This window comes from Canis lupus, chromosome 1 (assembly GCF_048164855.1).
Source record: "Canis lupus baileyi chromosome 1, mCanLup2.hap1, whole genome shotgun sequence".
In the NCBI taxonomy this organism is placed as follows: domain Eukaryota; kingdom Metazoa; phylum Chordata; class Mammalia; order Carnivora; family Canidae; genus Canis; species Canis lupus.
In genome coordinates, this window is record NC_132838.1 from 110,091,876 (window position 1) to 110,115,291 (window position 23,416).

Genomic DNA, 23,416 nt, shown 5'->3' on the forward strand with positions numbered 1-23,416 from the left:
CGGCCCTTGCCCACGACCTTCACAGATACCTTGCCCCGGGCTCCGCCCCTCTCGGAACGCCCCCAAAGGCACCTGTCACTTCCTTACATCCTAACTCCCTTTACCAGACCCTTCTTCCTTTTTTTTTTTAATATATTTTTTTAAATTTTTATTTATTTATGATAGTCACACAGAGAGAGAGAGAGGCAGAGACACAGGCAGAGGGAGAAGCAGGCTCCATGCACCGGGAGCCCGATGTGGGATTCGATCCCGAGTCTCTAGGATCGCGCCCTGGGCCAAAGGCAGGCGCTAAACCGCTGCGCCACCCAGGGATCCCCCAGACCCTTCTTCCTGAGGTCTCCCACAGCTCCCTAGAAATCCTTCCCAATATTCCGTCACCCACCCCAATAAATAACAGCGGCCATCAACCAGATCCCCACCAGCTGGGCCACGCCCTTTCGCACAAGATCCTCAGGTCCCACCTCTCCTCCCACCCCCCACCGCCCCGCGGTCCTTATCTCCAGGCCCAGCCTCCCGACTGATGCTTCAAGCCCAGTTCATCTCTCCAGACTCCGCCTGCTCTGCCCAACTTTCCTCCCCCTTCAGTCCATCCGATTCCTTCCACCCGTCCATCCCCGCCCACTCTCCACGGCCCACAGGCCAGGGCCCCCCCGCCCCCCCAGACTCTGCACCTCCTCCCAGCCCCGCCCACCCAGCCCCAAGCCCCTCCCACCAGGTCCCACGCCCCGCAGCAGGCCGGTCACAGCTCCGAGACCCCGCCCGCCCCAGGCCGCGTCTCTCACCCTCTCTTGTACACGGCCAGCTCGTTGTTCACGGTCCTGAGCCGGGCGCGCAGGCTCCGCTCCGAAGCCTTCACCTCCTCAAGCTGCCAGGAACGAACAGGGGCGTTGAGGACCACACCGCAGCCAGAGTCCGTGACCCACCGCTCACCGCCGCCAGCCTCCCCGCCCCCTCACCTCCTTGGCCAGGCGCCGGCAGTCCTGGCTGCGGCGGCCGACCCCGCGGTGTCCCAGGCCCCGCTCTTGCCGCAGCTCCAGCTCCAGGCCCCGGACAAGCCCACGCAGCGCCTCGGCCTCCTGGCGCGCCGCCCTGCCGGCCAGAGCCTCCTCTCGCGTTCGGCCCAGCTGGGCCTCCAGCTCTCGCTTCTCAGATGCCAGGCGTGAAACCCTGGGGGAAGAAGGTAGAGGGAAGAAGACAACAGAGTTGGGGGGGAGGGATCGCAGGATCCTTTCATCCTTACTTCTCCATGGAGGTGGGCACGAACCATTTCACCTGCTGCAGGAACGAGGAATGCAGCCCCACCACTCCAGCTGACCCCCTGGGTCCCATCATCTCTCCTCCACCTGCCCCACGTGAGGAGGAACACGGCTACATCACTCCCATCCATCCCACGCCAAGGACAAGAGCCTTATGAATTCCAATTCCAAAATAAATCATTAATCTGTCCTTCTCTGTACCCTGAAAGCCTAGCCCTAAGGTCCTGGCCTTAGACACCACCACCACCACCACCACCACCACCCCCAGGCCTCCCAGCCAGGTGTCACTACCTCTAATTCACCAGAAGACTCTTTCTAAAATGCAAATCCAACGGGGCACCAGGCTGGTTCAGTCAGTTGGGCTTTAGACTCTTGATTTCGGTTTAGGTCATGATCTCAGGGTCCTGAGACTGAACCCAAGATGGAGCCCCCCATGGGGCTCCATGCTCAGCACAGAGTCTGTATGTCCCTCTCCCTCCCCTGCTTGCACTCTCTCATGTTTTCTCTAACATAAATAAAGTCTTCTAAACATTTAAATAGGGATCCCCGGGTGGCGCAGCGGTTTGGCGCCTCCCTTTGGCCCGGGGCGTGATCCTGGAGACCCTGGATCGACTCCCACGTCGGGCTCTCCGTGCATGGAGCCTGCTTCTCCCTCTGCCTGTGTCTCTCTCTCTCTCTCTCTCTCTGGTGACTATCATAAATAAATTAAAAAAAAATTTAAACATTTAAATAAAATACAAATCCAATCAGTCACTACTGTGCTCAAAAACTTACTAGAGGAAAAAGATACATACACAAGGCTATTCACTGCAGCACTGTTTGTAATAGCAAAAGAGTGGAAATAACCAGACATAACCAGAAAATAAGTTGAATTTCTATGGTGCATCCACTCACCTAAGTACCACATAACTATAAAAAGGAATGAGAGGGAACCCTGGGTGGCGCATCGGTTTAGCGCCTGCCTTTGGCCCGGGGCGCGATCCTGGAGACCCGGGATCGAATCCCACGTTGGGCTCCCAGTGCATGGAGCCTGCTTCTCCCTCTGCCTGTGTCTCTGCCTCTCTCTCTCTCTCTCTGTGTGACTATCATAAATAAATAAAAATTTTTAAAAAATTAAAAAAAAAATTTAAAAATAAAAATAAAAAAAAGGAATGAGAAAGAGCTCTATACTCTGTCACCAAGTGATGGCCAGGATATAAGTTTAAAAACAGTGCAGAACAATGTTTAGTGTGTCTCTGTGTTAAAAAAAAAAAAAAAGGAACTATAAATTATATTATGTTCATATTTTCAAAAATATATAAGGATAAGTCACAACTTTAAAAAATAGTTTACCAAAAAAAAAAATAAATAAAAAAATAAATAAATAAAAAAAATAAAAAATAAAAAAAATAAAAAATAGTTTACCTATGAAGGAGAAACAGGTGGCAACAGGAATACAAGTTGGACCCCTCCAAAATGTACCTTCTTTTTTAGTTTTAACTTTGGGACTATGAAAGTATTTTACATAAATAAATTTGAACAAATCAACCCCTACAACACTTAAAAGAAACTGGCTCAAAGCGATCTAACTGTATATCAAAGTTGGTGGTCATATTGGAGAATTAGGTTAAGTGGCAAAAAAAAAAACACACACCACTTTTAGTAAGTAGGTAATAGCTTAGGGACAAAAGGAACCTTAAACTTCATTCAGTACTCTTATTTGGATAAAGTAAGTAATTATGTTACTATTACTAGAAACTAAGATTTTCAAAGTGAGAAAGACATAAATCAAAGAAGTCAGATAGCAGAGACATCATTCTTCTCTTTCCAAAAGTATATCTACTTTCTCTTTAGAAAGGCTCTTTAGAAAGGCTCTTTCACTTTTAAAAAAGCCTAAAAGCAAGTTAACTCAATGGCGATGAGCACCCCTAATGACCAGATTGTGGTCTCTAAATACAATTTCCCACTAGAAGAAACCAGGGTTCCTTAGAAGAATTATTCGTACTAAACCTGAGCCTGGAAAGACACAAGAGAGTCTGAGACATCTTGGCATGTCAAAAAACAAGGAAGCCATCAAAGATTACTGGGGTCATTTCAGAAGGCCAACATGCAGGTGTTCAGACTGACTGAAGGTAATATGAGCATCAAAGAGAATATCTGCAATGAATAATACACTAAGACACATTGGTGGTAAACTGAATCATAGTCACCCAAAATATATCCAGGTTTTCCAAAATATATCTATATATCCAATACATCCCTCAAACCTGTGAATTTTTGACTTATATAGCCCCAGAAAAGACTTTATAGATCTGATTAAATTAAGGACCTTGAGATGAGGAGAGTATCTTGGATTATCAGAGTAGACCCTAAATATAATCAAAATATCCTTATAAATAAAGGTTGAGGAAGATTAGACACAGAAAAGGAGAAAACAATGTGACCACAGAGGCAGAGAATAGAATGATGTGGAATGATGATATCTACCAGAAGTTGAAAGAGACAAGAAACAGATTCTCTGCTTGAGTATCTCAGGGTAAGCACTGCCTAGCCAACACCTTAATCTCAGCCCAGTGAAAGTGATTTCAGATTTCTGGCTTCCAGAACTGTAAGCAAATAAATATCTGTTTTTTTAAACCACCAAATTTGTGGTAATTTATCACAGCACCATAGGAAACCAACATAACATCATTAAGTTTAAATTTATTACTTCATAATGATAGTAAAAACAAAACAAAACTCATTGATCTCCATGGAGGATTTGAGGGAACCAGCTCATTATTCTGACAAAAGTTAAATAAAAGGAAAAAAATCAAGATTAATCATGCCTTTCCCATAGGAAATGTATCTCAGGGAAACCAAATAGTTGATGAGAGAATGCTTTTCTTTATTGAAAACTTTCAGCTAACAAAAGCAAAAAGAAATATAGAATTAGATCATGACCCTTTACCCACCCCGATGAAAAGTCTATCTAGCTACACATCAGTAACTACTACAACTATATATTAACTCAGCTGTTGTCATCGTGCTTGCAAGTTTAAGTCAATTAGGGATCTGAAAAACATATACATGCCTACATTTTTGGCAAAATACTGAAATTACCTTTGGCAATCTAAAACAAGGGCTCAAGGACAACACCTATTACTACTTCTCAACACTGTACTGGCGATCCTAGCCAATGCAGTAAGGCAAGATAAAGATGAAAGATAGGGATCCCTGGGTGGCGCAGCGGTTTGGCGCCTGCCTTTGGCCCAGGGCGCGATCCTGGAGACCCGGGATCGAATCCCACGTCGGGCTCCCGGTGCATGGAGCCTGCTTCTCCCTCTGCCTGTGTCTCTGCCTCTCTCTCTCTCTCTGTGACTATCATAAATAAAATAAAAAAAAAAAAAATACCTAAAAAGATGAAAGATAAAGGTTAAGAAAGAATTAACAAAATAGTAGTCATTTGCAGATGAAATGATTATAAATATTGAAAATCAAAGGAAATCTACAAATTATAAGAAATAAGAAAACTGACTGAAGTTATTGGATATAAAATCAACACATAAATACAACTGTAGGGGCACCTGAGTGGCTCAGTTGGTTAAGTGCCTTCAGCTCAGGTCAAGATCTCAGGGTCCTGGGATCCAGATCCATGTTAGGCTCCCTGCTCAGCAAGAAACCTGCTTCTCCCTCTCTCTCTGCTGCTTTTCCCCACTCCTGCTCTCTCTCCCTCAAATAAATAATAAAATATTTTTTAAAAATTAAATAAATACAATTATATAAACATCAATAAGATTTATATTTAAAGAAACCATTAGCAAAATCGTCCAAAGATGGAAAAAATCTAACAAAAGTATGATGGAATAACATCACTGAGACATTAAATAAGACCTAAATAAATGCAGAGGTATACTGTTTATATACTGGAACATTCACTATTTATACAGATTTCAGCTTCCCCTAAGCTATTCTATAGATTCAATGCAATATCAATAAAAATCCCAACAAGTTTTGGGGCACCTGGCTGGCTCAGTCAGTGGAGCATCCAACTCCTGGTCTCAGGGTTGTGAGTTCAAGCTCCATGTTAGGTGTAGAGATTACTTAAAAACAATAAAATCTCAAGCCTATTTTTTCTTAAGATTTTATTTATTTATTCATGAGAGACATACACAGAGAAAGAGGCAGAGACACAGGCAGAAAGAGAATCAGGCTCCATGCAGGGAGCCCAATGTGGGACTTGATTCCAGGACTCCAGGATCATGCCCTGGGCCGAAGGCAGACACTCAACCACTGAGCCTCCAGGCATCCCACATCCCCATTAAAAAAAAAAAAAAAAAAAAAAGATTTGATTTATTTATTCATGAGAGACTCAGAGAGAGAGGAAGAGACATAGGCAGAGGGAGAAGCAGGCTCCTTGCAGGGAACCCAATGCAGGACTCAATCCTGGGACCCTAGGATCACGCCCTGAGCCAAAAGCAGAGTCTCAACCACTGAGCCACCCAGGCATCCCTCTCAAGGCTATTAAAAAAAATTCCAAGTTTTGTTTTTGTATTGAAAAACCTGATTCTAAAATTTATAAAGAAATGCAAATTTCTAAAAACAACCAAAAAATTCTTAAAATGGAAAAACAAAAGTCAGAAGACTTGCTCTACCCACTATCAGCCAAATTATAAAGCTACAATAATTTTAACAGTGTGGTGCTGGCACAGGGATAGACAAACCAATGTACTACAGAGCACAGAAACTCACCTGATTTGTGATGATATATAAACATTATTTGTGATAAAGGTGACAATGGTTAAGCTGTAGGGAAAGGATACTCTTTTTAATATCTGTCATTGGGTTGACTGACTGATCATGTGAAAAAAAACCATGAAAGGAGCCTACCTCCCCTCAAATCAATTTCAGGTAGACTGCAGATATAAATGTGAAAATCAAAAGAGAAAGAATGATAGAATATGATATAGGACAAAATCTTCAAGATACTGGGAAAAAAGGATTCTAGGAGAAAACATAAAAATTACTAACTTTAGAGAAAAATTTAGTCTACATAAAATTAAGAACATGATTATCAAAAGGCACTACTAAGAGAGTGAAAAGGCCAGCTATAGAGGGCAAGGTTTCTGAAATACATAAAATTAACAAAGGGCTCATATCCTGGCTATATAAAGAGTTCCTGGAAATCAATAAGAAACAGAAGACACAGATGCTTGGTGGCTCAGTGGTTCAGCATCTGCCTTCAGCTCAGGGCATGAACCTGGAGTCCCAGGATCAAGTTCCACATTGGGCACCTGGCATGGAGCCTGCTTCTCCTCCCTCTGTCTATGTCTCTGCCTCTGTGTCTCTTGTGAACAAATAAATAAAATCTTAAAAAAAACAAACAAACACAGAAGACAGAAGAAAAATAGACATGACAGGTGAATAGGCAGCTCACAAAAGAGGAAACCTAAATGGCTACTAAATATATGAAAAACTGCTCGACCTCATTGGTAATTAAGGAAATGCAAATGAAAAGTACCAAGAGAGGGGATCCCTGGGTGGCTCAGCGGTTTAGCGCCTGCCTTTGGCCCAGGGCACAATCCTGGATCAAGTCCCGTTTCGGGTTCCCAGCATGGGAACCCAGCTTCTTCCTCTGCCTGTGTCTCTGCCTCTCTCTCTCTCTCTCTATCATGAATAAATAAATCAAGAAAGAAAGAAAGAAAGAAAGAAAGGAAGGAAGGAAGGAAGGAAGGAAGGAAGGAAGGAAGGAAGGAAGGAAGGAAGAAAGAAAGAAAGAAAGAAAGAAAGAAAGAAAGAAAGAAAGAAAGAAAGAAAGAAAGAAAGAAAGAAAGAAGAAAGAGTCCCAATAGATGCTGGGCTGATGTGAACTTAGTAAGAAGGATCCAGGTCTCAACATCTGAACCCATCAGCCCCAACACCACTTGACAGCAGGCAAGCACACAGCACCACCAGGGATTCTGTCTTGCCAGAATCCTAAATCTGATGAGCCTATAGGCTACTTCACAGGAAATACAGGGGAAAGGGGACTACATTAAGCATGGATAGAAAATGAAGTATTTACAGAGGAGATATGATGTCTGGGATTTGCTTCTCAGGAAGAGAGGACTGTGTAGATCAAACAAGATGGGTAAAATGTAGATACCCATTGAATTGGGGGCACAAGTACATGTGCATTATACTATTGTCTATTTTTTTTTAATTTTTATTTATTTATGATAGTCACACACAGAGAGAGAGAGGCAGAGACACAGGCAGAGGGAGAAGCAGGCTCCATGCACTGGGAGCCCGACATGGGATTTGATCCCGGGTCTCCAGGATCGCGCCCTGGGCCAAAGGCAGGCGCCAAACCGCTGTGCCACCCAGGGATCCCTATTGTCTATTTTTATATGTTCTTGGAACTTTGCCTAATAAAAAGCTTCTTAAAATCTGTGGCTCCTCTATATTCTCCAAGGAGCTTCCCATTTGGCTCCGTCGGTTGACATCCCCCTTGCCCTCCTCTCTTCCCACCTTCCTCTCTGGTGCTGCTCCAGCCAAGCATCTCTTTGCAGATGCCAAGTCCCTCCTCCTGGAATGCTCTCTCTCACCCTTCAAGTGTCACATCCCCTACCCCCAGCCAGGCTAGGCCATGTCCCTCTCTCTCTGCTCTCTTGACTCTCTGTACATTTCCTTCCTACAGCTGGCACATATCAGTGTGATTATCTGTTTTCTGTCTGGATCCTCACTCCAGCTGTCTGGTCACTGTGATGGACCTGAGCAGACTGATTGTATCTGACTCCACTCCACTTATCATAAGCTGGGTGACCTTCACATCTCTGCAAAGTGGGACAATAATGATAATAATCCCTATCTGTGAGGTTGTAAGAATCTATGAAGAGTGCTTGGACCGTGTCTGGCACTGAGTAAGAGCTCAAGAAGCATTAACTAGGGCGGGGCAGTGTGCCTGGCACACAGTATGAACCAGAAAAATGATGGATGGATGAATGAATGAATTTGGAGTCTGCCCAAACTCCTCACCAGTTAGGAAGAGGAAGTTGGGAAGAGGAAGAGAAGAAGCGCCTGACCAGCTATAGGATCTCAAGCCACTCTCTCTGGTTCTGGTTGGTTCTGAAGGGCAAAGGGTGCCACGCTGTGGCCAGTCTGGGAAACGCATACATCCACACACTAGAGAGACCAGGGGGTAGATCCTGAGGATAAACTGAGGCTAAAGCTTATCCTGCTTCCCAGCAATGCACAGCCAGGCTCTTCCAGAAAGACCTACAAGGCTCTCCTGCTCCATGAGCTCCCACTCCTCCCTGTCAGCCCCAACACTCAGTCCTGGTCTAGCGGCCACCAACAAAACACCAACAAAAGGAAACAAAGGGGGCTTGGTGCTGGCTGCCTGGATTCAAGGTTGAGCCTGGCCATATTACTCACTGTGTGACCTGGGGCAAGTTCTCTAACCTCTCTTGGCCTGTTTTCCTCGTCTGCACAATGGGGATAGCAGCAATGCCCCACCTTGCAAGGATTAAAGGAATGAAGTCATAAAGCACTGAACAGAATCCCTGGCGTACAGTGAAATGCTCAATAAATGTAAGCTGCTGTAACAATTATTATTGTTGTTATTAAAAATATTATGGGGGGGAGTGCCTGGGTAGCTCAGGAGGTTACGTCAGGTGACTCAGGTCAACATCTGTCTGCCCCCTGGGCTGGCTACGATGTAAAAGGCAGGGAGGGGGTCAGTACAAAGGAGGCCCTGGATATAACTCTACCTCCCACCCTGTCTTTGCACATGTGCTCCCTTTGCCTAGAACACCCCTCCAGGCTACCAGGCAGGCTCCAGTCTCCCCTCTGGGCTTCCCAAGCCTCATCTTCTGTGAATCATCACTGTCTTCAGACAAAGCTATCTCCCCCACTGGACTGGGAGTCCCAGGAGAGCAGGGCCAGGACTGTCTCAGTCATCACTGTGTCCCCAGCACTGCCCAGCACAAGGCAGGCACAGAATAAATACCTGGTGCATGAGGGACCACCAGCCTCCCAGGAGCACTGAGCAGGGGGCCATGGCATGCCTGCCTGGATGCCTCCCCCACACAGCCACAGCCGCATTCCCTTCCCAAGACTCACTGCTCCCTCAGGTGCCAGATCTCGCTCTCTCGGGTGTCCCGCACATCCTGACCATCCAGCCCTCGAAGGCGGCCCAGCTCTTCCTTCAGTGAACGGATGATCCTCTGCAGGACCACAGGGTCTGGCTTGCCCTGGTACGGGAGGGGCAGCGGGTAGTGAATCCTGAGGAGGATCAGAACCATGGCAGCTCAGAGGCCAAGAAGCCACCCGAGGGTAACTACCAGACCCTGAGAGCCTTCAAGTATGAAAAAACCCAGTTCCAAAAACCTCACATTACCAGAGTCTTAAGTTCTGAATGCACCTTCGAGCCCCTTCCCTGCTCCCCTACCCCTCACAGCAGCCTGCCACCCCTCAGACTCCATTATGTAGCAATCTTGGAACTGCTGGGATTGACAGGCCTGGTGCAGTCTGGGCGAACTTCCTTGTCATATCCTGCTGGTGGAGTGAACACTGGGATCATGTTGCTTGCCACCAAGCACAGTCCTAACTCAGACTCTGTAGGGGTAGGTTCTAAATGGCCTGACCCGCCTCACCTCTTGGCTGAGGAGAGGTAGGGTACCTTGATTAACTCCCCCACCAGATGCTATGCATAGGGAACAGACAACATCCCACTAGAAAATCCAGGAGCTATTATCAAATGGGGCAGACACCATCCCTTGGCTACCTAAAAGCCATTCCCAACTCCCTTCTGACTTGCCATCACCCACTATACAGCCTAAAGAGCCAGCTTATTCATTATCCTAGTATCCTCTGCATGTGACCACTTGTGGCCAAATATTAGAGCAAGGCCACAAGACCATTTCTGGCCAAATATTATCGGAAATCTGTTGGCCATCTTCTAGAACACTTTTGTTTTCCTGATGAAAATGGTAGATGTTGGGATGCCCGGGTGGCTCAGCAGTTGAGTATCTCCCTTTGGCTCAGGGTGTGATCCTGGAGTTCCGGAATTGAGTCCCACATCAGGCTCCCTGCATGGAGCCTGCTTCTCCCTCTGCCTGTGTCTGTGCCTCTGTGTGTGTGTGTGTGTGTGTGTGTGTCTCTCATGAATAAATAGATAAAATATTTTAAAAGAATAAAAATAAAAAATAAATTTTAAAAATTTAAAAATTTTAAAAAAGAAAGAAAAGAAAACGGTAGTTGCAATTAGCTAGTAAGGCCCTGTTCTCTTCCTCTTGCTTTGATACAGAAGCAGTGCCTGGGGGGCAGCAGTCATTTTGTGACCAGGAAGGGATAAGGATGGAGGTCAAAAAGCCAACACATTACCAATGACAAAAGGAAACAAAACAAAACAGAAGGAGCCTGAGTCCCTAAAGAAACTGCTGGGTAGTAGCCACCTACCTAGACATCTTATTGTGTGATAAACTATTGTTTGTTTAAAGCACTAGCAATAGTTATTCTGCTACTTATAGCCCAACACATAGTAAATGATATAATCTCAACACTGAAGATTCCAAAGGAAATACCCTCACTTGCCCTCAGGGGTTCCTGAGTTCTAATCACATCCCCTCCCACCTGCCCACCAGCCAAAGCCTGGAGCCAGTCCCTTATCCCCACCTGTCAAACTCCACGGAGTAGATGAGAATCAGGTAGCGCTTGGAGTTAAGCTGGGCTGATCTTGAGGCCAAGGGGCCTGGGCGGCCCCCCATCTTGCGATTTCGCAGGGACTCCAGATCTGTGTAGGTCAGCAGGTCAAGGGTGACTGACTCACTGCTCTGTTGGAGGAGGATGGAAGGAAATGCCACCAGACCCAACACGGCCATACCCAGAGCACAAAACCCAGATGCCCAGGCCATGCCCCATCCATTCTTTGGGCTAGCTGGGCTCCTGAGGCTGATGATCAAGACGGCCCTGCCCCAGGGGCTGGCACAAGGACACCAGAGGAAGAAACTGGAAAGAACTTAAATGCTCCACCATGAGGGACAGCTTAGTGTTGTATCTCTCTCTAAGTGTTGTTCAAAGACCCCTGGGGGTCCCCGAGACCCATTCAGGGAGTCCACGAGGTCCAAACAATTTTCATAATAATACTAAAATGCCATGTGCCCTTTGTGGCTGTGCTGGTATTTACATCGATGGTGAAAAATAATGGTGGGTAAAACTGATGGTGTCCATTAGCGCAAATCAAGCCAGTGATGTCAAATGTACTAGCAGTCACTGTATTCTCTGTTGCCATGCAGTCTCAGTGGGGGGCCAGGAAGGAAGAAGAAACAAATCTAACACAGGAAATCCAACCTAGAGCATCCTTAATGAAGCAGTAGAAATTATTAATTTTATTCAATCTCCATTCTTGAGTACATGGCTTTTTACTACTCTGTGACAAGATGGGAAGCACACATTTTGTGGCATACCAAAGTACGACAGTTGTCTCAGGAAGAAACTTGTGTAATTGAGTTTGGGGCTAAATTAGCCGCTCTTTCATGGAATGCTATTTTTACTTGAAAGAACGACTGACAGACAAAACTCTGGTTATTCAGACTTGGGTGTCTGGCAGGCATTTTCTCAAAAATGAACAAAGTCAGACTGTCACTTCAAGAAAAACAGCTAACGGTATTTGTTGCCAATGACAAAATTCAAACTTCACAGCAAAAATTAGAATTTTGGAAAACTTGGATCTGCCACTGTGTGGTTCAGAAGCTGCTGGATGTTGAAAGACTTCCTGGTGAGATCAGGGAGGATATTAACAAATGTGACTTCCTGATATTGTATAATGAAATGTATCAACATTCAGAAGATCTGTGTAACTCACTGAACCGTATTTCCCACATGACCAATGCATGATATCATAAAGTGGGTAAAAGATCCAAGGAAAGCTCAAGATACATCAAAGGATTTTAATGTAACATAAGACAAAAAGTTCATTGATAGCTTTTGGACTCCACACTACAACAAACCTTTAAGAAATTACCACCTGTCCACTTTTAGTATGTTAGCAAAGAAGGATTAAAGGACTCCCTTTTCCAACTACATATCTATGTGAAGGAGATTTTTCTTTTTTTGTTTTGTTTTGTTTTAAATTTTTATTATTTATTTGACAGAGAGAGACAGAGCACAAGCAGAGGGAGCAGCAGGCAGAGAGAGAAGCAGACTCCCTGCTGAACAGGGAGCCCAATGCAGGGCTCAATCCCAGGACCCTAGGGATTATGTCCTGAGCCAAAGGCAGACACTTAACGGAATGAGCTACCCACATGCCCTGAGGGAGATTTTTCTACATACACTTCAACCAAAACATAGCACAACAGACTGAATGCAGAACCACATCTAAGAATCTAGCGGTTTCTTATTAAGCAAGACATTAAAGAGATTTGCAAAAATGTAAAACAATGCTATATTTCCTACTAATTTATTTTGTTTTAGAAAATGTATTTTTAAGGCAGCCCAGTTGGCTCAGTGGTTTAGCGCCGCCTTCAGCCCAGGGTGTGATCCTGGGGACCCGGGATCAAGTCCCACATCGGGCTCCCTGCAGAGCCTGCCTCTCCCTCTGCCTGTGTCTCTGCCCCTCTCTCTCTGTGTCTCTCATGAATAAATAAATAAAATCTTAAAAAAAAAAAAGAAAATGTATTTTTCATAAAAATGTAATTTAACATATAACTGATTTATTATTATTAATTTGTAAATATGTTTACATCATTCTCAGTTTTTTTTTCATTCTCAGTTTTAATTTATAAAACACCTAGTTAATATATAACAGGGCAAACAAATATTGTTAAATAAAACCTGCATAAACAAAAGCTCTTTGACGTTCTCAATAATTTTTAAGAGCATAAAGAGGTTGTGACACCAAAAAACTTGAGAACCACTGGGTTAAACAAATCATGCCACAAGGCTATAATGGAATACTATGCAGCCACTAATAAGGATGACAAACTCACAAGTTGATGACAATAATAAAAACAGACAATATCTGTAAAGCACTTATGAGTCAGGTGCTATTCTAAGCTTTTTACACAGAACCTTAATCTTCACCACACTGAAATAGGGACTATTATTATCCCCACATTACAGTTAAGAAAACTAAGGCATGATGCACCTGGATGGCTCAGTCAGTTAAGCATCCGACTCTTGATTTTGGCCCCAGTTATGATCTCAGGGTTTCGAGACTAAGCTCTGAGTTAGACTATGCTGAGTGTATAACCTGCTTAAGATTCTTTCTCTCCCTCTGTGCCCCTCCACCCATTTATGCACTCTCTCTCTCTCTCTAAAAGAGAAAAAAAAGAAAAAGAAAAGAAAGAAAAAGAAAAGGAAAGAAAGAGGGGAAAAAAGAAAACTAAAGCATGGAAGGGAAGTAACTGGCCCAGTGTTCCCGGCTAGTAAGTGGCAGTGATGAATCTGACTTCAGAGTTCATGCTATACTACTTACACATACCAAAACATTAACAGTCTGAAGTATGGGATAGAAAGGGGATTATAAGAGACTGTCACTTTCTAAATCATGCACTGAAACACTGTCATTATGAGTGCAAATTTTATCTACAATTAAAGAAATAATGTAGTTCAAAGTTTTAAAATGATGTCTAAATAGCATTCCTGCCATTCTAACTTCCAGCCTTTTTTTCCTATTAATACTTTTAACTACTTGACATTATATATTTTTCTAATTTTCTGTTTCTCCCACTAGAATTCAGCTTCATAAGGATCAGAACTTTGTCTCTTTTGCTCACTGCTGTATCCTAATGTCTACTACCAGTATAGATGCTCAGTAAAAATTACACAAATGAATACCTATATTCACTGATGTGACTAAATGTTAGTGAAATATTGTTGAATCCTTTAAAAGTAGGTTAAAGAATACTTGGGGAAGGGATGCCTGGGTGGCTCAGGGGTTGAGTGTCTGTCTGCCTTTGGCTCAGAGTGTGATCCCAAAGCCCTGGGATCGAGTCCCACATTGGGCTTCCTGCATGGAGCCTGCTTCTCCCTCTCTTTCTTTGTATCTCTCATGAATAAATAAATGAAAAAATCTTTAAAAAATACTTGGGGAAATACGTCAGCTATATAAAATTATACATCTGCAAATACACATACACATACACTTTTACAAGTAAACAGAAGTAGAGAAAAGGCTAGAGTGATTTTTACCAAAATATTAATAAAATATTACCAGGCATGAGTATTAGAAGTAGAGTGATTTTTACTTTCTTCTTTACATTTCTCTACGACATGAATTTTTTATACAGGAATAACTCCTTAGGATCAGAATAAACCACTTACATTTGGGAAAGAAAAAGATAGCCCTGTCCCTTTAAGGAAAGAGAAGGTGGAAGGTCTTGCATACATCAGGTAGGCATCTAACCCCCCCAGGGATCCAGAAAACCTCCCCTGGCCCCCAGCCCTGGCCCCTACCTGGGTAAGAGCTGACTCCAGCATGTTACAGAAGATGTTGAACTGTTTGAAGTTCCCTGTCTTGTGAGTTAGATCTTCGATGACTGGGTAGAAAGAAAAATCCTTCCTAAAGTCTCACCGTTTGCCAGCCCAAGAGCTGCCATCCAAGCTTTTCAACTTTCCCCAATTCCAGTGCCTCTGGCCTGAGGGATGAGCCCTCCACCCCGCCCTCCCCACCTTAGAGTCTCTGGTTAGGTAGAAGAGGCAGATGGGCAGGTTCCTGGTTGGACTCATCTTCAGGAAGAAGGTGATCCTGGGGAAGGACAGGTGAACCCACCCAAGGCTGGCACACTCACAGCTGGCATCGAATTCGCCCCGCCACTGATCAGCTGTCATCCGGTCTTCCACCTCCAGCTCTAGCACCTGCCCAGACACCACCACCCGCACGGCATGCTCCACACCCCGGAAGACGTAGTCCACCTGCAGGCCAGCTGGCTGGTCCATGGCCAGTGTTGCTGGAGAGAGGGATGAGACAGAGACCCAGAGGGGCTGAGAGGCCAGGCTCGAAAGCTGGAAGGCCAGAGTTTATATGCTTCCTCCACCATTTACCAGCTTTGGCACTTTAGAAAAGAGACTCCCTCTCTGCGCCTCAATTTCCTCATCTGCAGAATGGGTATAATAATGGCATCCACCTCATAGAGTTGTCATGAGGATTAAATTGGACAATACACATAAAAGCATTTAGAACTGTGTCCATGCCCAACACACGCTGGCTAGTAGAATATATGATTTCTGACAAGAGAATCATGATTAATACTGATTATTATTAATCCTATGCTCATTATATATTAATTATTCAAACATTTGTGGAGGAAAATCAAGCTACAAAGGGGGACAGAGTACTGAGGTCAGGCAGGGCAAATTTTAAATAGGGGATCAGGGCAGGTCTCTCTGAGGAGGTAACCTATGGGCAGAGAACTGAAGGAAGTCAGGGAGCAAGTCATATGGCTATCTAGGGAAAGTGGTCCAAGTTTAGAGAACAGCGGCACTATATATTATCAATGATACACTTAAATCATGTCCAGTGAACTAATAACCAATTTTATTAATTAGTCTAAGTACCTTCTCTTAGCCAATAGGGCTACCACACGCTGTTAGCTCTATGAAGTGGAAGAAAGGGTCAGATCTCTGCCTTCAGCCTGGAATTTAGGGGGTGGCTCAGAATGAGAGCCCCAGGCTGCTTGAGTTCATATCGGGTTCCAGCTATGTGCATATATATGGGCATATATTTAACCTCTCTTGGAGCAAGATTCCTTATCTTTAAAGCACATGCCATCCTGGGTGCTGGGGATATGATAAGCCAAATCATGCCCCTACCCTCAAGAGGGCAGCAATAGTCAGAGGTATAAAAATGTCAAAAAAAAAAAAAAAAAAAAGCAAAGTAGTAGTAAAAGGAGACATTGTGGGTAGGTGTTGCTCTTTTAGCTAAGGTAGCGAGGGAAGGCCTCTTTGAGCAGCAGCCTGGAGGGGGGTAAGAAGGGTGAATATCTGGCGGAAGAGTGTCGAGGGAAAGGGAACAGCCAGGCAAGAGCTCTAAGGTGGGACATTCCTGGTTTGTTCTAAGAACAGTAAGGGGAACATGAGGGAGGGACAGAGATGAGATATACCGGGTCAGAGGATGCTCATGCAGGCTTTCACAAGCCCACAGGAGGATAACAGTGCTCATCTCCTTGGTGTAAAGATTAAATGAGTTAATCACATTAAAATCCTTGGACAAATTGAGCAATGCCTGACACACAGCAAGCACTCATATACATACTGGCATTATTATTATTACTTTGTTGTTGTGTCTTGAAAGACAACAGAAACAAGGCAAGCCCATTTTCTCCCCAGTGTACAGATGGAGAAACTGAGACTCAGCAGAGTCCTATGCTGCCCCAAAGACAGAGTTACCCAGGGCTGCCCTAACCCATATCATAGGGACCCTTCCAAAGCCTGGTCTCCTCTCCGCTACATGTTTTATTCCTCACACTTTCCCCAAGAAATCCTCGTAAAGGCTGATATCAGAAAATATAATATTGTAAAGCCAGAAAATGATGAGCCCTGAAACTCTAGGTCCCCTCCCCAGATAAATGAATAAGCCCATAACCCTCTGCAAGTAATTTCAGGGGCTCCCAGAATACCACCCTGAGGCCCATCCATACATCCCCTTTCTCCAAGGCTGAAGGACAACTCCCAAAGCCCCAGACATCCTGGCAGGTTCCTCTGTCTCTCAACCCAAGCTCTTAAGTTTATTTGGGGGAGGGGTCTCTCATGTTTGGAAGCCTGTTTGAAATTGAGACACCTTTTTCCCTTGAAAATCCACACTCTCACAATTAGGCACTCTCACATTCTCTGGAGGTTCAGGGGTGAGGTTAATAATCCCTGATCTATGTGCAAACAGCTATGCGGCTCAACATATCCCGCATCCCCTGGTCCTCAGTGCGGGGGCCTGGCAGCGCGGGCCCCGCCCCACCAGGCGTCCTAGACCCCGCCCTCCGACTCGCGAGCCAATCAACAGTCGCGCCGTTCTGGTTACCACGGCGTCGGAGGTACCCGCAGACCGCCCGAGGAGCTTCACTGCCCAGTTCACCACCCCACTCGTGGTACCTAACTCCGGGGAGGAGACAGAGGAATAAAGGGGCCCGTCCCACCCCATCTCCAGCACCAACCCAGCCCTGCTCTTCTCCTTCCCCACTCCCCCACATTAGCTCCCCACTGGCATCCTGAGAATAGCAGCCCTTCACCATATCACAGGGCCTTTCTGTATCCAACCGCCCTGACGTCACTAGCCTCCACCTCAGTCCCCAGATACTAAGCCCCTGAATATTCTCCCCGAATTCCATTGTCCCCTTACACACCTGCCTCCCACACCTCCACACACTTCGCCCGCTCCCTTCCCCTCATCCCCTCTTCTCGCCTTCTGTCGTGAGTGTTCAACGACTGCTGACTGAATAAATCCCACAGCCCATCACTCATTCCCCAGAGGGCCTAGAGATTCTGGACTCTCCTCGCCTCCCCACTGCAGAACCTCCCTCCCTCCATATTCCAGCCTCACCCCTTCTACCACATTCCCGACACCAGCCCTCTCTACTCCCTTTCCCAAGTCCCTTACTGCCATTCATCTCTCCCAGATCGGGGGGCAGGGGACTACATTCCCCTTCTCCGTACACTAGCCCCCATGTTCCCCTGGGCTTTCCTCCATATTTTACCTGAATTTTGCTCCCTCCTATTATTCCTCCCGGATTCTGCCTGCATATTTGCCCAAATGGGGATCTACCTCATTTTCAGCCTGTCTCACATTATCCCCATATTTCACCTGGAGTCTGTTCCCTCCCAGATTCCATGTAAACCCCTTCCCTACATTTTCCACCTCTCTTCCCTGCAGAGGCTTTCCAGAACATCCCCTTTACTCCCCCCCAATTCTGAGATTCCCCAGGTCCCAAGCCCTTCCCTCCTTCACCCCTCACCCTCCGTCCTTCTACCTGCATCCTCCATCCTTGCTCTGTGACCAGTGGCCCATCCTGGTTGCTGGTCTCGTTCCAGTCCCCAGATTCTCCTAGCTCCTCTTCGTCTCAGCTTCCTGACCCTGCATTCAAGGCCCCGCCCTCGCCAACCCGTGACGTCAGCACTTCAACCTTGCGTGCGCTCCGCGTGCACACCCCAGCACCCCACTCTGGCCCACACACCTGACCCCATTTCTCTGCCTTGTGACATCATGGCTTCAGCACACACGCACGTACACGCACGCACATTGCACATACGCCCAAGCACACACAGCTTTCAGACTCCAGCCCTTTTCCGTCTCATCTTTCAATACGGTGAGTCCCCTCTCCGTTTCCATCTGGGTCCCTGGCTCTTCCTCCTCCCAAGAGCGCTCCTTGGATATTTTGGATTTCAAAGCCCTCGCCCTGGGGTGGGAGCCGAGAATCCTCCATGCTGGGCTTCCCCCAAAACAAATCCACATCACCAACTCTCATACGAGATATGGGTAAATCACCACCGCTGTCAACCCCCAACCCTGATGGCTATTTCACATTGTTTGCAGCACGCTGCCCAGGTGCCACCACCACATATTCCAGCCTGGCCAAGACCTAGCTGCATTCTCCTATGCAGTGTACCCCCAACCCGACATACACACACTGGCGTGGCCTGAGTGACTCCTTGCCCCCATTCTAAGCTCACCTTCCTGCCATGTGAGTGAACTCCCCTCCCTTCACCTTGCACCTCCCCCCCAGAATATAGACCAAAGCCTTCCACACTGTTCCCCTGAAACACGTAACCACAAAAGCCCTTTAGGACTCTCCACAATCCACCCCTCCATAGTGCACACTGCAGCCCACCACCACCCTCTGGGGTATCCAAATCTCAGCCCCTATTCTCCCTCAAACACTTTTTTACTTAGATAAATAAGGACTATGTACACATATCAACCAGTGACTTGTCCTTAATTCTGTTCCCTGGTAGATGCCGTAACCATCCCCGATTTTAGAGGATGAAACAGGTTTGCCTAAAATCCTACAGTGAGGAGCTGTCACATTGGTCCCCCTACCCATTACCCAGCTACCCTTCCCCAATCATCTTCTGTTTTCTCCCATAACTTTCTGCTCCTTTCCCTCCATGCATCAATCCTTAGGTGTGGCCTCATACTTTAAACATGACACACACTGCAGGACAGGGACTCCTGGGTTTAGTTCCCGCTCCACCACTTACCAACAATGTGACCCGGGGCAAGGCACTTACCCTCTCTGGGCCTTTTCCCTTCAGTAAAGTGAGGATAATAAAAGCTCCCATCTCACATAGGATGATTGTGAGGATTAAATTAATACATGTAAGGAGCTTCAAACAGTGCCTGGCACTCGGTCAGCTGTTTACCATCTGTGCAACTAGCTGACAGCTAGTCGACAGACCAGAAGCCCAAGAGGGCAGAGCCATTTTGATCATTCTTGTATCTTCAGCATTCTGGCACAGATCGGGGACCACTTGTGAGTTTATGCTAGATGCCAGGAAACGGGGTTCTAGGCACAGGAGATATAGCTAAGGCCCTCTTCCTTTAGCTCACTCCTTTGTCAACAGGTCCCAGCTCCAATGTCCATTCCTGCAGGAAGCCCTCCCTGACTCCCGGGCTAGGTGAGGAGCTGTCTCAATCACCAGTGTCCTCAGCACTGCCTGGCAGAGGGCCAGCCACAGAAGGGGAATTTAATGATGAGAGCTCCAGTACAAGCTCTGAGCTGGTCTGTTTCTTCAAGTGAGGAGTGCAGACCTTCAGCATGAATACTGGTGCTTGATAAAAATGGAGGATCTTTGGCATGATCCCAGATCTACAGAAGCAGAACCCCTGTGGGTGGGCCCAGGAATCTGCATTTCCTACAAGCTCCCGGAGCACTGAGATCTGAGAGCTTCTGCCCTTGGATACCACAACCTGCCCAGTTTATTACTCCATCTTGACCCCACCACTCCAAGACTATCTCAGTTCAACAACACTGCCCTATACCGCCAGGAGTGCTCCTCCCACACCCCAGAAATGGTGGTGATGGTGGTTTAATACAAGTACCACTTTTTAAGCCTCTATGGGCACTTCTAGGCTCTGAATTCTATATTCTTATAGAACCAACACTCTAGTGGGGGGTGGGAGTCTAAGAAGCCAGTAGGTATAAACAAACACTAATATGGTGCTAAGTGTTACCGAAGAAAAACAAAACCAGGTGATGAGGGGGCTAGGGAGAAACAGGAGTTATTTTAGCTTGGGTGGTCTGTGAGGGTCTGTCTGTGGATTTGACATTTGAACAGAGATGTAAGGGAGGTGAGGGAGAAGCCATGTAGACATCTGGAGGGAATGTGATCCAGAGGGCAGCAAGGACTTTCCCCAGGCAGGAATGGATTTGCTATGTCTGAGGAATGAGAAGGCCAGAGTGGCTGAAGCAGTGCAAACAAGAAAGAATGGTGCGAGTTGAGGGCAAAGTGGAGGGAAAGCTGGATCGGGTAGGTCACTGTGGGTTTGGCAAGGACTTGTACTATGTGAGGTGGGAGCCACGGGAGTGCCTGGACCAGGGAGCAACATGATCCGACTTCTCCTTTAATAGGAACCCCCAACTGTGGGATTCAGGGCAGAGGCAAGGAGCCCAGGGAGGAGGCCACTGCAAGAGACTAGAGGTAAAAGCAAGTGGTAGCATGAATCAAAGGAGTAGCAAGGGAGTTGGTGAAATTGGGCTGGATTCTGGAATTGTTTTAAAGATAGACCCATGAGGGGCACCTGGGTGGCTCAGTGGTTGAGCATCTGCCTTCGGCTCAGGTCATAATCCCTATGCCCATGTCTCTGCCTCCCATGAATAAATAAATAAAATCTTTTTTAAAAGAAATAAAGATAGATCCATGAGATTTGCTGATTGGCAGATGGCACATGGGCAAGGGAAAGGAAGAGTCAAGGACAACTCGAAGGCTTTAGTCCCGAGTACCTGGAAGAATGCAACTGTCATCAGCAGCTTTGGGAGGCTGAAAGGGGGAAACTACAAGTTTGATTTGGGACAAGTTTTTAAAGCATGGATATCAGTTGGATTTCCAAGTAGAGAAGAGTCAGCCACTGGACACATGAGTCTGGAGTTCTGGGGAGAGATCCAGGCTGCAGACAGGCATTGTCATATAAAGAGCATGCAAGCCAAGAGACTGCACGAGGACAGCGGGTGAGCAGCACAGAGAGAGAAAAGATGAGTTCGTTCTAAGGATGATAAAGCTGAGGCACAGAGAGCCAAAGAATTTGCCCAAAGCTACCATGACGTTCAGTGGCAGGGCCAGCGCTTCAACTCAGGGAACCCAACTCCAGAGCCCAAAGTCTTAACCACCCGGACGGCTGTTGGGAAGTTTAAGAATAATTCCTACAAAACCTGGCACATAGTACGCCATGCATAAACGCTATGAGTGTCATATGCCTTCATACCTCGCTCAGGCACCCCTTCATTCGCGAAGTCCTCGCTCATCCTCCCCGTCGGTGCTGTCCCTAACCTGCCCTCCACCCAAACCAGTTTGCAACTCCTCTCACGGACCTCCGCTCCTCCACGCCGCGCTATACTACCCTTCGCCTTAAAACCTCCCATTAAATCACAGGGCTCTACTTACTGGGGAATTTCTGTATTTTACCGCCTGCTGTCTCCTGCTTTACATGCTTTCCCCATTAAAGACCCTCCTGGGAAATACAAAACATCTCCCCCTCGCCGACTCAGATACTGCCCTCCTACTCACAAGCCCTCCTCAGAGCGCCTATCCGTGTTAAAGGTCACCCTCTCCTGATTCCTTACACTGCCGGGTCAGCTGTCCGCCGCAGCCCACCCTCCCCCAGGGCACCCCCTCCCCCCCCAGGACAGCCACCCCAGCCCGCGCACCCGCCACTCCCGCCGCCTCTCACCGTCTCCACAGGCACCCTTCCTCGCGAGCGGTTCAACTGCCGTAGCTCCAGCCCCGCCCCAGGATCCGGCCTTCTCGCTTCTGACTGGCCCTGGCTGGCTCGCAGCCTACTTCTGATTAGCCAAGACGGACGCCCGTCACTCCGTGTCCCGCCTCAGAGGAGGACCCGCCCCCCAAGACTTGCAATTGGCCCACTCGGACCAGAGATTCCTACATGGGCCCGGTCGTCGGTCCTTTCTCCAGTTATTACTGGCTAATGACCGCTGCCAGTCATACAAAGGGGGTTGTCCCTCGGAGGGGGAGGAAATCCTGGAAGTAGCCCCTTGACCCCGCCCATCACCCCCTGCAGAGGCCTAGGACCCGCCCACGCGGAGGAGCGGGCTGGAGGAGAGTCCGGAGCGCATGCGCACAGGAAGGTCTCGGCCACCGCGGGTCCGGAAGCTGCAGGGAAGTTCTCAGCGTAAAGATGGGCTGAGATTTATCGTTGCTGGGTGCGTTCCTGAAGGTGCTGAAGCGCCTTTGCAGGCCCTGACTTATTTTAACTTAACAACAACCCTGCGGTGTAGGGGCTGCTATGATCGCCACTTGACTATTAAGAAAACAATCTCAGAGAGGTACAGCCACTGCCCGGGGATCGCACAGCCTGGAAACGTATTCCTATTTTGAGCCAATGAATCATCAACAGGGTTGATAGAGCTTATAGAATTTGGTGGAGGAGTAAGGAAGGGGGGAGCGTTCCTTAAGAAAAGAAATACAGAAAAAAAAAGAAAAAAAAAAAAGAAAAGAAAAAAAGAAAAGAAAGAAAAGAAAAGAAAAGAAAGAAAAAAGAAAAGAAAAGAAAAAAAAAAGAAAAACGAAAAGAAAGAAAAGAAAAGAAAAAAAGAAAGAAAAGAAAAGAAAGAAAAAAAGAAAAGAAAAAGAAAAGAAAAGAAGAGAAATACAGGGGGATCCCTGGGTGGCTCAGCGGTTTAGCGCCTGCCTTTGGCAGAGAGCGTGATCCTGGGGAATCGAGTCCCACATTGGGCTCCCTGCATGGAGCCTGCTTCTCCCTCTGCCTGTATCTCTGCCTCTCTCTCTCTCTGTCTCTCATGAATAAATGAAATCGTAAAAAAAAAAAAAAATACGAAAGCACTAACACAAAATTGGGTATGAACGTGAACATTTGGAATATGAAATAATAACAAATTACATATTTTTTTCAAATTACATATTTTTAAAAGAGCTGACAAATACCACGAACATTTGCAAAATCCCAAAAGATAACGTAATGTTTTCATTAATTTACTGCCTGACACACCTCTGTGGTAGTCGCCTACTTTTTTGGCTGCATATGTTTATTTCATCATATA

The 23,416-nt window shown here is 46.4% G+C and overlaps 1 protein-coding gene across 12 annotated transcripts in view; it reads right to left on the reverse strand.

Moving 5' to 3' along the window:
- Positions 1-22,226, reverse strand: part of CCDC61 (coiled-coil domain containing 61) — a 32,078-nt gene extending 9,852 nt beyond the window's left edge. For 4 of the 12 annotated variants that reach the window (XR_012006575.1, XR_012006576.1, XR_012006571.1 and 1 more), the window contains exons 1-7: positions 21,604-21,773; positions 14,987-15,145; positions 14,652-14,734; positions 10,872-11,029; positions 9,318-9,479; positions 957-1,167; positions 783-865 (exon numbers count right to left, since the gene is read on the reverse strand). Coding sequence is in view for 8 of the 12 variants with exons in the window: in XM_072774085.1 (XP_072630186.1) it covers positions 783-865; positions 957-1,167; positions 9,318-9,479; positions 10,872-11,029; positions 14,652-14,734; positions 14,987-15,145; positions 21,604-21,760 (1,013 nt within the window). In the remaining 4 variants the exon portion in view is untranslated. The other 8 variants (XR_012006578.1, XM_072774108.1, XM_072774112.1 and 5 more) reach the window with 8 other exon arrangements.
- Positions 22,227-23,416: the final 1,190 nt, after the last annotated feature.